General features: G+C 45.5%; 1 protein-coding gene across 2 annotated transcripts in view; it reads right to left on the reverse strand.

Annotated features, from left to right (window-relative positions):
- Positions 1-15,260, reverse strand: part of TRAK1 (trafficking kinesin protein 1) — a 96,844-nt gene that overhangs the window by 7,319 nt on the left and 74,265 nt on the right. For both annotated transcript variants that reach the window (XM_052649041.1, XM_052649050.1), the window contains 3 exons: positions 13,601-13,837; positions 11,764-12,080; positions 5,943-6,284 (listed from right to left, as the gene is read on the reverse strand). In XM_052649041.1, coding sequence (XP_052505001.1) covers positions 5,943-6,284; positions 11,764-12,080; positions 13,601-13,837 — 896 coding nt within the window. The remainder of the gene's footprint in view (positions 1-5,942; positions 6,285-11,763; positions 12,081-13,600; positions 13,838-15,260) is intronic.

Here is a 15,260-nt window from a genome sequence, read left to right on the forward strand (position 1 = left end):
TCTGTGTGTCAAGGAAGGCTCCGATAGCCCCTGGCATGGCAGCCAGCACCACAGCCACAAGAGCAAACTCTCAGCCTCAAGGAGCTCCAGGCAAAGCAGGAGGGGTGTGGGAAACACATGTAAAAATAGCCTTTATGCATCTTTGCTTCTCAATCAAAAAAGTAATGGTTTAGGAACTCAAATAACTGAGAAATGACTGTGAGCAAAACAAAAACGGAAGAAGCTATGAAGAAAAGGCAACCAAACAATCACGATTCTCTAACTGCAATAAAGTCTAGAAACAAAAGCAACAGAAAACCTGAGAAAAGCATCCCAAATATCAGGCATGATGGGTTATTTGGGAGGGAGGGAAAAAAATGCAGTAAGTAGAAGTAATTAGGACAGAACAGTTATAAGAGAGAAAACATCTTAAAAAAAAAATCAAACAAAAGCAAGGCTGGATTTAAACTTAGAAGCATACTCCATTTAAACGCATGGCCAGAATATCAAATCAAAAGGTCACACACATTCACCTCCTCCTCCACCCCATTATGTATTGGATCTTCAATCGCAACAGCTAGTGTGAGATGGATATTTTAGACACCGTTGCATCAGCGGAAGCAAAACCCATCTTATGCAAATGGGTTTTGGGAATAGGAAAAGGCTGCTAAAATTCAGAGGTCATCATTCCCCCGAAGCGACGGACAGCTTGAGAAGACTGAGGTAAATCAATAAGAATCAAAAGTGCCAAAGCCAGAGGTTCAGCCCCTCTGCAATACCACTGGGACGCCTGGACCCGCCAGTTCTCTGAGTCACCACTGCCCGCCGGGCCGCTGCAGCATCTCCCTTCCTTGGGACACAACACAGAGAGAGTGAGTCGCCACAGAGCCGTTAGGGGCTGATTCCTACAGTTCTGTGTACGGGAGAGAGCATATTCCCAAAGCAGGAGGCGCTAACAGAGTCTTCAGGGCAGGGAGCAGGGGCTCAGGGAGAGGGCCCAGGCCCTATTGCACCCCAAAGCCCTGCCTTAGGTGCTGTGAGTTCACCTTGTGCTGTTCACATGAGGCCTCCAAGGACAGGGTTTCCTGGATTTAATGCTCTGACTTCCTACTTAAATTCTCCTTCTTTTTCTCAGTCTGATTGGAGGACCGCAGTGTTGTGAGCTAGAAGTACAAACACTGACAAATACTTTCATCAAGTATTTTATTTAGGAATGAACTTGCATTTCTCCCCCTCTCCTCCCCCAAGCCCCTAATCCTTTATTATTTTTATTTGTTCTTCCTCCTCCAGGTTCTGAAACTGGTACAAAATCCTAACCTATCAAAGGGAACTTTTACACTTAGGTAACCCTTGATTATTCAAGATTGTCTCTGCATGAATTTTTCTGGGGGAAAAAAATTCTGTGATGAGTCCATGTGGGAAAAACTCCATAAACTTTTGTTTGCCCTGTGTTTCATCATTAACATAAATGCTGTTTGGGACTAATGTAGCTTTAACTGGTGTTTTTCTCTGAGGAGCAGGGAAACAAAAGGCAGTTTCAGATAGAGCAGAACCGTTTTATCTTTTCTTTTTTTAAAAAAAAGATAAAAGTGATTTAAAACTACACAGTGTTACAAGATGATATTTGAAAGCCCTTAGTGCCAGGCTTAACATGGGCCTGTAAATCTTTTTCTCTGCTTCTTATGCATTTCTTCTACACACACAGCCCCCATCTACAGTTTGAAAGACCCAGGAGTCCCCAGTGCAGACATTCAGCCCATCGGTTCCGGGAAGGTTTCTAGCACAGAGACTGAAAACCACATCACAAGATCTTATTCTGGCTTCTGTACAACTTTTGGTTCCTGCAAAACTTAAACAAATGAAAAGTTTAGTTGACCCACCGTACCACGTTGTCTACTCTGTTTTATCTAAAGAGTGACTTAACAGAGGAATAATCTCATGGCGTGGCAGACAGAACCAGAAATTCTTTCAAGTGGCTTCTGGGGTATCTTCAGAAGATAAAGTGACTTTTTGGAAAAAAAGTCAAAAGTGCAAATGTAAAAATCTCTTTGGAGTCTTAAGATGCCAACAGAGCTGGATCCTGTGCCCTCTTGCCTTCTTGTTTGTCCTGTGGCAACCACCGACATGTGTGGGGAGCTGGCCTGGCTAAGTTGGCCCAAGTTCATCCAGCTGGTGCTCCTGGAGCCAGTCCAAAGGTGCACTTCTCCAGGGCATCGCTAGGTGGTACAACTGGACAGCAAACCTGAAACTCGGTTCCCAACCACGTGCTCCCTCAAGGCCCCTTCACTTTAGAAAAGGCTGAGTGCGAATACCCACTCAGCAGGCCACGTGGGTGCCCTTCCCAGCACTAGAGCACTCTTCTGTGGTTTTCAGAGATGAGGTTCCTAGAGAAAGCGCTTCCAGAAAGCAGGCTTATTCTGGAAATTTTAAGTAGGGTTGACTCCATGCTGTTTGAGACAAGTCAATAAAGCAATTCTTCATTGATTTTTCCACTTCAGGCTGCACTGGCCTGTTTTGCTGTGGTGTAGTATACACTTTGATGCAAGAGCACAGGACTTCCTTAACATCTCCTAACACAGGGGTGCGAGCAGATCCTGGTTCTGTCCACCGTGACCAAACTCCTCTAACTGCTACACACCAGGGCAAGGTTGAAAAGTCTGGCCATCTGAGTGGGAACTCCCTCAGCTCTCTAGGCAGAGACAAGAAGGAACATTCCCAGACCCAGTGGTCTGTGAATTGAATGTACCAGACTTTTCCTTCCAGATTCTTCAGGTCCCCATGGCCAGCGTTCCCTCACAAGCCCCTTTGGGTCCTGCTTCCCCAGTGGGACTGACAAGTGTGAGAGAATGCCCACTGGAGGCTTTGTTCACACCAGCCCGGCCCCAGAGGAGGCTGGAGTGACACCCAGTTCCTTAATCGTCTGCTTCTTTCAGCTGTTGCCTTCCCTTCAAGGAACTCGCCTGAGCAGAGCCTGTGCCTGTGTCACAAATAAGAAAGCTACAAAGGAAGCTAGTTCTTGGCTTTTGCTTCTGAGGGGCTGAAGACCTGCACCTTCAGGGATTTCCAAGGGTACTTTTGACCAAATGAGATGTTTACTTTCAACACTAACTTTAGGACCTCAGCCCCAAAGAAAATACAGCTCTACTGCAGAACCACTGCCAAGTAGGCTGCCATGATGTGTAGGAGTCTGTTTTAGGACATTTCTCCCACTGGAAATGGTCTCCATGTGTATGAGTATTAAATAAGCTGACCTTTACTTTCTTCCATGTTGCTTTAATTCCTCCTCTGTCTTCCCTTTAAGAATCAAGGCATCCAGGTAATTCAATTGGACTGTCCATCCAAACTACCATCTGCTGACCTAACTGTGTGATTTTATACTCTAATCTTTAACCTTTACCACATGCAGGCTCTTCGCTACATATAAATACCTAAAATTCGAAACACTGACAGTATGAGATATTTCTGATAAAAGTACACTTTATGAATTAAAACAAAATATGTTACTGAAATAAAGTAAAACTAATAATCTAAAAGTTGTTTATCATAATCCATTTTAATCATCTAAATTATTTACAAATATAACAAGGATTCATCCTTTTTAAAGACATGAGATTATAAAAATCAAATAATGATACAATAATACATTAAAATATATTAATAAATATTTTTCAGCACTCAAAATGTTTTCTCCATGAGAGAGCAGGCTCTAGACAAAACTGCCTAATATACAAGTTTTCCCAATTTCCTCCCATAATACCAGTTGTTAGAAAAGAAAGGTTAATCACCTTCTGTCTTCAAAGGTTCTCCCTACTAAGTCTTCCCAGGGAGCTGGCAGCTCCTGGAATTGTGCTGTTTGGCAACAGGAAAGGGGAGACCAAGGCAGAAAGCAGGCCAGCCTGAGGACAAATCCCAAGACAGAGGATACCCCAGGCCTCCCCATGGAAGCTTATCTGTCTGCCCATGACTCCACGATTATGTGCATAATGTCACTCAGGGCCCCTGGGATGATTTACATCGAGTGATGTGCTTCTTATGTTCCAAGAATCAAAATGGTCCCATAATTCCCCACCGAGGAAAAAGAGCCAAATCATTAGCCATGCCTTTCCCTCCTGCACAGAACTTTTGACACACCTTACTCAGAAAACAATCTCAGGAGAACCCTTGTCTAGATGATCAGACCTTCTCTAAATTCCCTGCAGCAATCTAACTCATTTTGGCCGCACACTTCCAATGTGATCCCTCTACAGTTTCCACTGGAGGTTTGTGTGCTCTTCTCAAGAGTTGTTGGGTTGGATTTGTTCCAGGTTAGAGGAAGGAGGGAAGAAGCAACAGATACGCCTTTGTGTGTGGTTAGGAAAGTGGTCAGGACTTAGCTCCTCACACCTGGTACCCTTGCCCTCGCTGTCCTCAGAGGGATATTCTTAGCTGACTTGGTAAGCTTTATTCCTTCTCTACAATTTTTCAAAGATGAACCTAATGGTGCTTCTTTAAACTCACAGCATTCACTTCTATTTCACCTGTCAGGCTGCAGGGAAGGGTCACCACATTTGACACAATGCCTGCTGCTTCAGTCACAAAATCAGCAGACACAGTGTCTCCTGCACCACTGTCTGCCTTCCAGAAGGGCACCGATGCTGATGACAAAAGGAGGTAACAATACCTAAGCTGGTTTCCTCTTTGTGAGAAGATCCTAAATAATAAACATTTTCATTCCATTGCAAGCTTAATCTGGTAACTTAATGGCTAAAAAATAAAAATAAACCTAGGTGTTAAACAATCTTTTTTACTTGATGATACCTTAAGTTTATGTCAAAGCAATAAAAATTAAAAAAATTTTTGGCCACAGGGGTGTGACCTCACCCAGGGGATGGGAGACAACACCACGAACCTCAGCTCTCACCTGCTCTGTACTATATGTGGAGTGTTGTACCGTCCATGAATGAAAATTGTCAGTCACAAAGATGAATGTGCTCTTCTGAAACCTGGTGACTTGGAAATGTCATTAGGATGATGACATTGGGTTAATTCCTCTTTGTCTGGGTCTCTCCCCCTCAGCCCAAGAAATGACGAGGTCCAGGAAGTCTGGGTAAATAGTAACCCATGTGATCCTGTGATCCCAGGGCCCCGAGCACAAAGCTTTGCATCCCAGTGACCCCTAGGATGTGTAATTCTGCAAACTCATGGTCATAACTTTAATATTGGGGGAGGGGGAGTGGGCGGGGAGAACACAGAGATCAGGCAGGGCTCTTTTCCAGATTCATCTAGAATTCTCTCTCTAAAAAAGCTTACTAACATCCTCTTAGGGCTTGCTGGATTAAGGAGAATTGCTAAAGCACTTTTAAAAAATCCACTTTGAACACATGTATAAATTGGAATGAAAACACACATATCTTCACTACAGTTAGGAAATGAACAGGCTGATCTCTGAAGTGCTGTCTGAAATCCTGAACACTTTCTGGGCTTCTTCCAATTTTAATGTATCATGCAGGTAACACATTCTCTCATTAACCTTCTGAACATTCCAGCACTCAAAATTTCCCCTAAAATTGCCCAGCTCAGCTCAGTTTGGAGGTCATCAGGGAACTCGAGAAGCTGCCCCTTAGATGTGGGAAGCAACCCAGAACAGAAATGGGGAGCTGATGCTCAGGATTAGGGGGGGAATGACGTGGCAATAATCCACTTCTTTTTTAGCAGCCTTTCCTGCTCCCCTTCAAGAGCCTGCTGGGCCATGCACCTCCAAGATGGGCAAGGAGCCGCACCCATTTGTTACAAAAGGAGGCATCAGACTCTATTAAAAAACGGAACCCCATGATGGGAATGCTTTCATCATCACCCACACAGACGAGCAGAAGCTACAGACAGAGAGCCACTACGGATGGTGCTCGAAACGGAAGTGAGAATGGCCTGGAACTCTGCCTCTGGTAGAGGTGCCAGGTTTACAGGACTGATGGCGGTGCCCTCACCAGACCCCTCCTCCTCCTCCTCCTCGGCCGCTGGCGGCTCCTGCATCTCCTCTGGGAAAGCCTGAGGCCGGCTTGGGTAACTTCTGCTGCCTGAGACAGTCACACGTGCTCGGGACCTCTCACCTGAGGTCTCTGGGTGCTGAACTGGCGTGGAGGTAGCTAGGCCTGGGAGGGAAATGTGGTCACCTGTGTCGTCTTCTTCAAAGTCGTTAAGGCAGTATACTTCGTCCAGGTCAACATCCAGTGTCCTGAAGCCCTTGGTGACCACACCAGGCCGGGGGTCCAGAATGCCCCCGAGGTGAGGCTGGGCCAACTGCTGCCAGTGGTGAAGGGTGGCAGAACCTTGCAAGGAGAAAGGGCAGGGGGGAAGGGGGTGACAGGGAGAAGAGAGGGTTAGGACGGGAGTCTAAGCTGATGGCTCTTCACCACCCTCCAGTGTGGAGTGTGAACCCCGCGGGCCCTGGGCGCCGCAGGTGGACTCAGGGAGGGACACCCACGGACTTGCCTTGCCCCCCTCCTGCTGTGTGTCAGGCGCCAACCCCCTTCCATGCCCAGAAGGAGCACCAATCTCAGGGCGAAAATCCATTTTTTTAACGAAGTAAAATCAACATCATACTATGTGTCAAGGATGTTGGGTGACAAACTCTTTATTTTAAGCAACTGATGTCAACCCCCAAATTCAACAGAGAATCACTTTAGACATAGAAGAGGAAAAAATAAGCACGACAAGCACAGAAAGAGGGGTAGGGGGCAGGGGTGGATATGTGGATTCTATGCCAAGCACACAATGCTGGGAATAGGGAAGACAGCAGAAACAGAATCAGATGATGTCAAACCAATCCGAGGCACCCACAACAAGAGAAAAGCAAAAACATATGATCATAGCACACGGATAAATGGTGGGCATGGCCGTTACCTCCTTTACCTAAGTTTCCTGTATGCTGCCAGCAACCTTGACAGGCTGCAGGTTTGGGGAGTGGGAACTGGCTTAAAGAGATGTGATTTAAGAACATGTAAGTCCACCCAGAGGTCTGAAGCAGAGGAGCTGATCTCCTCAATGACACCAGATCCCGGGACTCAGATGACGTGGTGTAAGGTCTGTAATAACACCAGAGCGTGTCTCTGAGGACCTGGAGGGTGTACCAGGTACTCACAGAGAGAGGTATTCCAAGACCAAGTCTTCTTAGGAAGCCTGGGCTAAGAAGCGTATGTAGTGAAGAACAACATCTCAGATCCTTTAGCACGTTGCTCTGTGCCAGGATTCTGCCGAAACCATCTGCCAGAGCAACTCTTTCCCCCTTAGGACATTATTACCCCTCACACGGCTCTGGTATTAGGGGTGCCCAGCCCATGAGGCTGGGCATTCTATCCCCATTCCATAGATGAAGAAGCTGGCTACACTGAAAACATGCCAAACTCAACAGAGAGACTTTGAAAGTGGGTCTCAAGCATGAAAATGCAAGAGCCTTCCTGCACAAATAACTCTCAGACTGTCACTGCTGGCTTGCTGAGGGCATCCTCTGTGAGGAGAGCCGGGATCCCTCCAGGCTGCCCTGGGGGAACGTCAGAAAGGGGAACTAGGGAAGCCAGGAGCCAGCACCTCAGGAGTCCAGATAAAAGAAAAGGGAAAGGGAGGCAGGCAGTGGGGCCAGGAAGTGGTCCAGGAATGTAACTGAGCCCCCAGTCCTCTGCCGTGTGCAGTTGAGTGCACTGCCTCCAAAACACTGCTGCAAAATAATTTCTCATCGGATAGTCTCAGCCAAAGAGTCTTAAAAGGGTTTTATAGATGGACAATTTCAAATCCACTTAAAACAGAAAAAAGTCATACACACTTTGCAGTTTATCCGGGCATTAAGTGTCACAAGTACAATAGCAACCTACTTAACTGGAATCTACTGAATAAAAATAGAAAATAGTCTAAATGCAAAAAGAAAAGAAAAAAGACCAAAGGTGCATATAATGAAACAAACCTGTCCATGGGATCCTAAGTCCTAGGTTCCATGGCACTATTTCTTAAAAAGCTACCCTGTACAGAGACATGTCATCAGAGCATCTTGTTTTATATGTATCACCTCAACTCATTCCTCAAAACCACCCGTCATGGTTAAGTATTATGACCCGCACTTTCACAGAGGTTTACTGAAGTTACCTAATTTCCAAAGTCACTGAGCTAGTTGTAGCACAGCCAATGTTCAGTGCTAAAGGCCTAGTTCTTTCCATAAACTCACCCCACTTCCCTCCCCAAACCACAGGTCTGAAAACAAGCAAGGCCATCAGCATTCCAGCCAGGAACCTGGGCTCAATGAGAATCTGGAGGAATACACAGCGGGCAGTGGAACTTCCTCATGGGTGTCCAGGGCCTGCCAGGGGATGCAATGGGGTTTCCAGCCACTGGGGTTCTCCTGCCACTCCTGGGGACCTCCATGCATAGTAATCCAAAATGGGCCCACTGTTTGTGTTCACTATTCACACACCCACATCCCTGGTAACAAAACTGTACTGGGGAGAAATTTTAAACAAAGAATTTTGATACCCAGCTTGGAGCAGCATAACCAGGGCTTAGAAGGAAGATGAGAAATCCCCAGGTGCAATGTGGCCACATCACCTCTACCTTTGGAAGGGGACTAAAGGCAAAGCAAACACACTGGAAAGTGAAGAACTGTGTCAAGGAAGTGCCAGGTCTCCCCATCCATCTGAAGGGGGTTCTAGACATTTACAATGCACCAGGAGGCTGGAGGCCTAGGCCCAGAAAAGAGTCCGGTGGGCCTCCGTCTTCCATCTGTTTAACAGGCTGCCCCATTTTCCCCACCCTATGCATGAGTCCAAGACACAAATGAGGCTACAGAGAGTTGCTATTTGGAGTTAAATAGCCTACAAAGTACACCGAGTTATTTGCATTCCCTGAAAATGCAGAGCAAGGAAATATAGTGAGACTACAATGGAAAGATTATGCTGAAAGATGCATAATACTTGGCTTTTTACCCCACCTCCCGTCAACATCACCTTCTCCCGCCCACATGTGAATGACGCTGGGGTCAGGCAGGCAAAGAGAGGAAATGTTGTGTTCCCAGTCAGCACCAAGATGAAGGCCTATGGAGCAGGGTGTGGATAGGGCAAAAACATAATTACAGTCACTACCCTTTTCCTTCTGTTTGCTTTCTTTCCACACCCCACTGTTTTAACTAAAAGGTTTTCATGTCACCAAAAGAGAAGAAGACTCAATCCATTTATGTCAGCAGGGCACCTTAGGCTTAAAAGTTAGAACTAAACTTGCTGGATAATGGACAGCTTGGAAGTGTGTGCTTTTCCCTAATTACATATTAACTTGTTTATTTGGAGATACTATCTGGTTATAATTAGAAAGGAAGAGCAAAATGGAGGGAAAAAAATACTGTCTGACTCATCTTTTTAATGCAGATATATCTCTTTCTAGTTTGAATGTTTTGTTTGTTCTTCACCTACTTAAAACGTGTAAGGTAAGGTGAAGAGACAAAACACCTAGCCCATCTATTTTGGCTGGCACCAATGAGCAGACAGCAAGATTAATTAAACAGGTAAGGAAGACAGATGGAAGGCATAGATTGGCTATCTGCTATGATCCCAGCCAACATTCTCCAGGGGCCTCACCCCAGGTACATTTACCTGGGTCACTGGAGAACACGGGAATCCTATCAGCTTCTTGGTGGTCCATTGAAAAAGGATGTAAGAACATGGCACCAGCACAATGCTGGTCCAGGTCTCAACACTGGTGAGGCTAGCCTTTTTACCTGAGTTACCGGAACAGGAATAAGTTCGAGGAGCCTACAAGTTAATAAGTATCTAATAGATGCTGAGCATGATACAAAACACATCACGTTTATTCCTTGCCACAATCTTGTGTGGCAGATGTGAGCCCTATTTTACAATATGGGAAACAGGGCTCAAAAAGGTGAAGTAACTTAGCCAGCATCACAGTTAGAGCTATAATGAACACAGCATCAGGCATACTTCTATGCCAGCACTCCACCAGATCAAATTAAACACAGTAACACAAAAAGGTAATTGCAGAGGAAGAAAAAAAGTTGATTGTATTTTAAACCGTTAAGAAGTCAGAAGACTATAAAATGGAACCAGAAGGATAGATTCTATCCTGAGAATACATTATAGCCCATATTGATAAGACATGACTTTTTAATGGCAGTGATAAAGGTTCCTGGTGAACAGAGTTCTATAGATGAAGTTTATCTTGCAAATCTAATGGGATTTGTTCTTATTCTATTAATTTATAACAGAAATACTGCTATCTATGTCACAAGATTAAAAGAGAAAAAGATGACTTGGTCAAAATAATTTCTTAAAAAAAACTCTTCTAAAATATGCTTGGAAAACCAGTCAAAAATATATCCTTAGATGATCAATGAAACACAAAGTAAAATGTAGAAAGCAGACAAGATAGATGATCAATTCCAATGACCTTTGAGAGACAAAGGAGAAAAAAGAAAAGAAAGGCAAAAAGTAAAATTGCAGAAATGAAAAATTTTATTGAAAGAAAAACAGACATAATAGTGAATCAGAAAACAATCACCAAGCTTACAACTGAATAAATTAAAAAAAGGATGAGCTATCCCTCTTCTGAAATCTAAGGACCTACATTATACAATTTAGAAGTAATCATGAAAAAGAATGTTTGTCCACCCTCTTCCTTCCTTTTCAGAATATGGGACCCCGCATTTCTTGGATCTTTAACAAGTACAAGCTCATCTTACAGCATGCATCCTAACAGAGGTGATACTCCAGCCCCCACTCCAGGGCCGAAAACTGGTTCTTTTGGGGTGAATAAATGTACTCTTTTTAGGCACAGATACACATATAATACGTAAACAGTATATCTATCACATTACATTTTCTGAGGGGACAGATTAGGAATTAATGTCTAAAATGGGTTCTTAAAGAAGTTGAGAAATACTGCCTTTACAGAAATTCTGATTTGGCTTTGCATTAGATGTATAATATAGAATTAAAATATCTTCTAAAACTCTCATGGGTTTTCAAACAAAAGAAGGTGAAAAAAATGCATATTACAAACACCTGATGGTTCTTAGCAGGACAGTGATAAGAAAGGGAACATACTTTATAATGCTGAAAGCAGAAAGAGAGAAAGAAAAGTGCTTCCATGAGTTTCATCATCTAGGGTGTTCCTGATACCTAAACCTGAATGGCCCCTGGAAAAGGTAGGCTTAAGGAGGTACAGAGCTCACTCTCCTTCACAGCCACCCTCTTCCGGGCCCCCCAACTGTGGAGCACACTGCATCTGAAGAAAGCCACACCCTTTTAGTTTGAAGATCAAAGCAGAACATGTGAAGTCAACAAACAGGAAACTGCTTTCTCATGGTTACTGAATAAACAACCTAAAACAAGTTTTGCTTTGCAGCCCCTCCCTGACACCAAATTTTCTGAAAAGTCAAAGCATCAATTCTCTGCACTCCTCAGAGGCCTCTGACCTGACCTAATTGACTCCTGAGGATGTCAGGAGCGCCTCTGCCTTCCCTAACCATTTGTATTTAAAAGATTCTGAATGCAAGAGAATTAGGAAACCAGCGCCAAACACGTTTTCTTTTCTTTGGCTTAGCTGATGGAGGTTAGTCTGGGCTGTATTTCCAAACCTGCACCGCGAGAGGTGGAGGTTGGGGCACTCAGAGGAACTCAAACCAGCAGCGGGGGTGGCTATCCCGGAAGAAAAAGGAGTAGGCGTTACAGAGGTTGCCCGCTTTCCGGTGGTGGATCAGGGACCACAGGGAGTCGCTGAGGAGGGCAGAGAGGGGCCGAGGCCCCTTGTGATCACCTTCCAGCGGCTTGACGATCTGAAGCTTCTCCGGCAGGTAGGAGCGGCTGCTGAACGACATGCCGGAGAAGCCGGTGAACTCGGAGAAGCGCGAGTGCGTGCCCAGGGACATGATGCTCTCAGTGGGCGTCAGGGAGCCGCTGAGCAGCTCGCCCTTCTCCGCCAGCTCCCTGAGCTTCCGCTCCTGCTCCTCCTCGAAGAACCTCCTCTCCGAGAGGTAGTTCTCCCGGCGGAGGGACAGCCGCCGCAGCGCCGTCTCCAGGTCGTGGGAGCCCGGGGTGCCTGGCGTGCCAGGCTTCTTACTCCGCTCCTCGTTTCTAGAAGGAGGGGAAACGGGGGGGGGGGTGAGCGCGGAGCAGCCAGCAGGGGGCGCTGGACAGCACTGTCCTTACTACTAGTTTCCGGGTGGCAGCTGGAACTTCTAAGGAAACCAAGGCAAGCGGCGGCTGCTGCTGCTGCTACTGCTAAGTCGCTTCAGTTGTGTCTGACTCTGTGCGACCCCATAGACGGCAGCCCACCAGGCTCCGCCGTCCCTGGGATTCTCCAGGCAAGAACACTGGAGTGGGTTGCCATTTCCTTCTCCAATGCATGAAAGTGAAAAGTGAAAGGGAAGTCGCTCAGTCGTGTCCAACTCCTAGCGACCCCATGGACTGCAGCCTACCAGGTTCTTCCGTCCATGGGATTTTCCGGGCAAGAGTACTGGAGTGGGTTGCCAATGCCTTCTCCAAGGCAAACGGCTAAATGTAGGCAAAAGTGGGGAAACGAATGCCTGTCCAGAAGAACAATTCCCTCTGTTGGTTTTTTCTTCCTCAGGGAGGTGAGGAGGGGGCTACTAAGGTGCAAGGAAAACTTGCAAACACGACATAATAAACCCAGCCCCTACAAATATCTCCCTCGTGACACCTAGGGAAGAAACCTTGTTCAGGCTGCAATTCCTGGTCTCCAACAGGACAGCTGGCTCCAGGGATGCGCCTTTTTCCTCTTGAATTTAGGGAGCTGAGATCTCTAAGAGAGTTCTGATCCAAGCTAGTGGTTATCAGCGGCAGGGGATTAAGAGGTACAAATACTTCGTATAAAATAAATAAGCTACAAGGATATATTATACAATACAGGGAATATAGCCAATATTTTATAGTAACTATTAATGGATTATAGTCTTTACAACTGTGAATCACTATATCGTACACCTATAACTTACATAACATTGTTCTGCAACTATACTTCAGTTAAGAAAAATAATAATAATTAAGTCCCCAAAAGCCTCAGAGTTCTGATCAAGCATTTTCCAACTATCTGACTCATCGGTCAGAAAAACTAATTTTGTTAAGTCATAGGAAAAGGATGGACAATGAGGGTGGGGGTGGGGTTCCTGCAGGGCTTCAGGAGGAGAGGGAGAGACCACTGCCAAGAAGGACCCACCCCAGGCATGCAGAGTGTGGTGGGCACTTGCCAGACACGCTGCACCCCAATTTCTGAAGCAAACCAGATTCTGGTCATGAGACAGAGCCTGAGTCCTCCTCAGCCTTTCAGAATCCAAGCTACAAAGGGATTCATGAAATAAATGCCCAACAGAGATTAACAGAAAAAAAAATATTCATTTATCCTCCCCTCCAACATTTTACAGAAAAGCTGACTTCTGGTGTGTCCTGTTACACCCCTTTAAACTGGTTAACATACCAGCATCAAGATAAGCATTAGCTCAGCCGTTTGGCACAACAAATTTGAGAACTGAAAGGTCTACACTTTTCAGGCCTCCCTCTTCTGATGACTGGACCTGTGTTCACTCACCCCCTACCTGTCCCCCAAACAGAAAGATGAAAGTCCCCGGCTGGCTCACCCCAGCTCGGCTGACTCTGTTTCCAGGATGATGCTGTTGGTCTTGTTGTCCAGGACCACGTTGCTGACGTCGCTGCCGTAGAAGCTGGACCGGGGGGTGCTGACGCAGCTGGACAGGAGGGAGTTCATGGCTGAGGACTGGTTGGAGCCAGGGATGTTCATGGGGGACGGGGTCAGAGACCTCTGCTTGACGACCTGGTTGATGTTTCTCACGGTCTCAAAGACTCGTTTCTGGTGACTGGGGAGAATGCACAACATCATCCAAGACTAAGCAGATGCAGGAATGACCCTGGAGTTCAACCCTCCCAACACTATTCACTGAGGACCCAACAGGCAGCAGGTCCACTGTGACCCCCAAGCAACCCGCCACTCTGTACCTTCCATGTTTCTTAGGGGGTTGGTTGGAATTCAAGAGATTCAACGCCCACAGAATTCAAGGCTCCACTACATGGCTGTGTCCTAAAGGTGATGCTAGCTAGAGTGATACTGCTTCCTACTTCCCCTAAGCTTGACCTACAAACGTATTTAATACTAACTTTTGTCTCCCACCTACTATTCTTCTTGATAAGTCTCTTGAATGCAAACTTCAGGAGGGCAGTGTTTACTGCTAAGCATATAGCAGTGCTCAAAATATTTTCATAGAATGAGTCTTTGTCAACCATTCATATTTTTTTAAAAAGTAAGATTTCAAGTTAGTCTTAAACATCTATAATGAGATGATAAACACTAGAAGAGTCTCTTTCCGGCCCCCTCGCCCCCGCCACCGGAAACTGCCATCTCTAAGAGCAGAACTGCACTGATGTTCATTTGTTCCCTTCTAAGGAGAAAATGGTAGGTATGTTTCTGTAATGGCTGCTTCTTTCTGGGTTGCAAACGGCTTCACACGTGCACTGAGGTTTAGGGACACTGGTCACTCCCGGGGTTCCAAGTTCTGTCTATGGCATTTGGATACAGAGAAAACTTGATTAAATCAAACTCCAGGTTTATTACGCCTCTAAGCAGGTCAAGTGCAAGGTTTCAAGTTAGCAAGAGAGATGATAAAGGCTGACACCCCTAAATGTATGCAGAAGGGAAATGGAAGCCTTGCTCACACCTTCCCAAAGAGCCCTCTGTACCTCACACATACATGTGTGCTCAGTTGTGCCTGACTCTTTGTGACCCCACGGACTGTAACCCACCAGACTCCTCTGTCCATGGGATCTTCCAGGCAAGAACACTGGAGTGGGTTGTCATTCCCTTTTCCAAGAGATCTTCCTGACCCAGGGATCAAATCCGAGTTTCCTGCATCTCCTGCCTTGGTAGTTGAATTCTTTACCACTGAGCCACCTGGGAAGCCCTTCTCTGTATCTCATACTGCATCCTATTTTTCTTTCCTTAACAGATGTTAAAAATACTTTATTTATTTAATTTTTATTTTTATTTTGCTTTACAATACTGTATTGGTTTTGCCATACATTGACATGAATCCGCCACGGTAAAAATACTTTAAAGTAATGTTTTCCACCAAAAAGAAAGATAAAAGTGAGTGGGGGGTGTCAAGACAGAGCTTGTGTGACAAGAGATGGGAAATACATCTGTCCTTCCCCAACTTTCCACAAGTTCATAATATGTATTTAAAACCCAACCAGAGGAGCCATTTGGAAGGAGGATGTTGTTGTTGG

This window comes from Budorcas taxicolor, chromosome 1 (genome assembly GCF_023091745.1).
Source record: "Budorcas taxicolor isolate Tak-1 chromosome 1, Takin1.1, whole genome shotgun sequence".
Taxonomy (NCBI): domain Eukaryota; kingdom Metazoa; phylum Chordata; class Mammalia; order Artiodactyla; family Bovidae; genus Budorcas; species Budorcas taxicolor.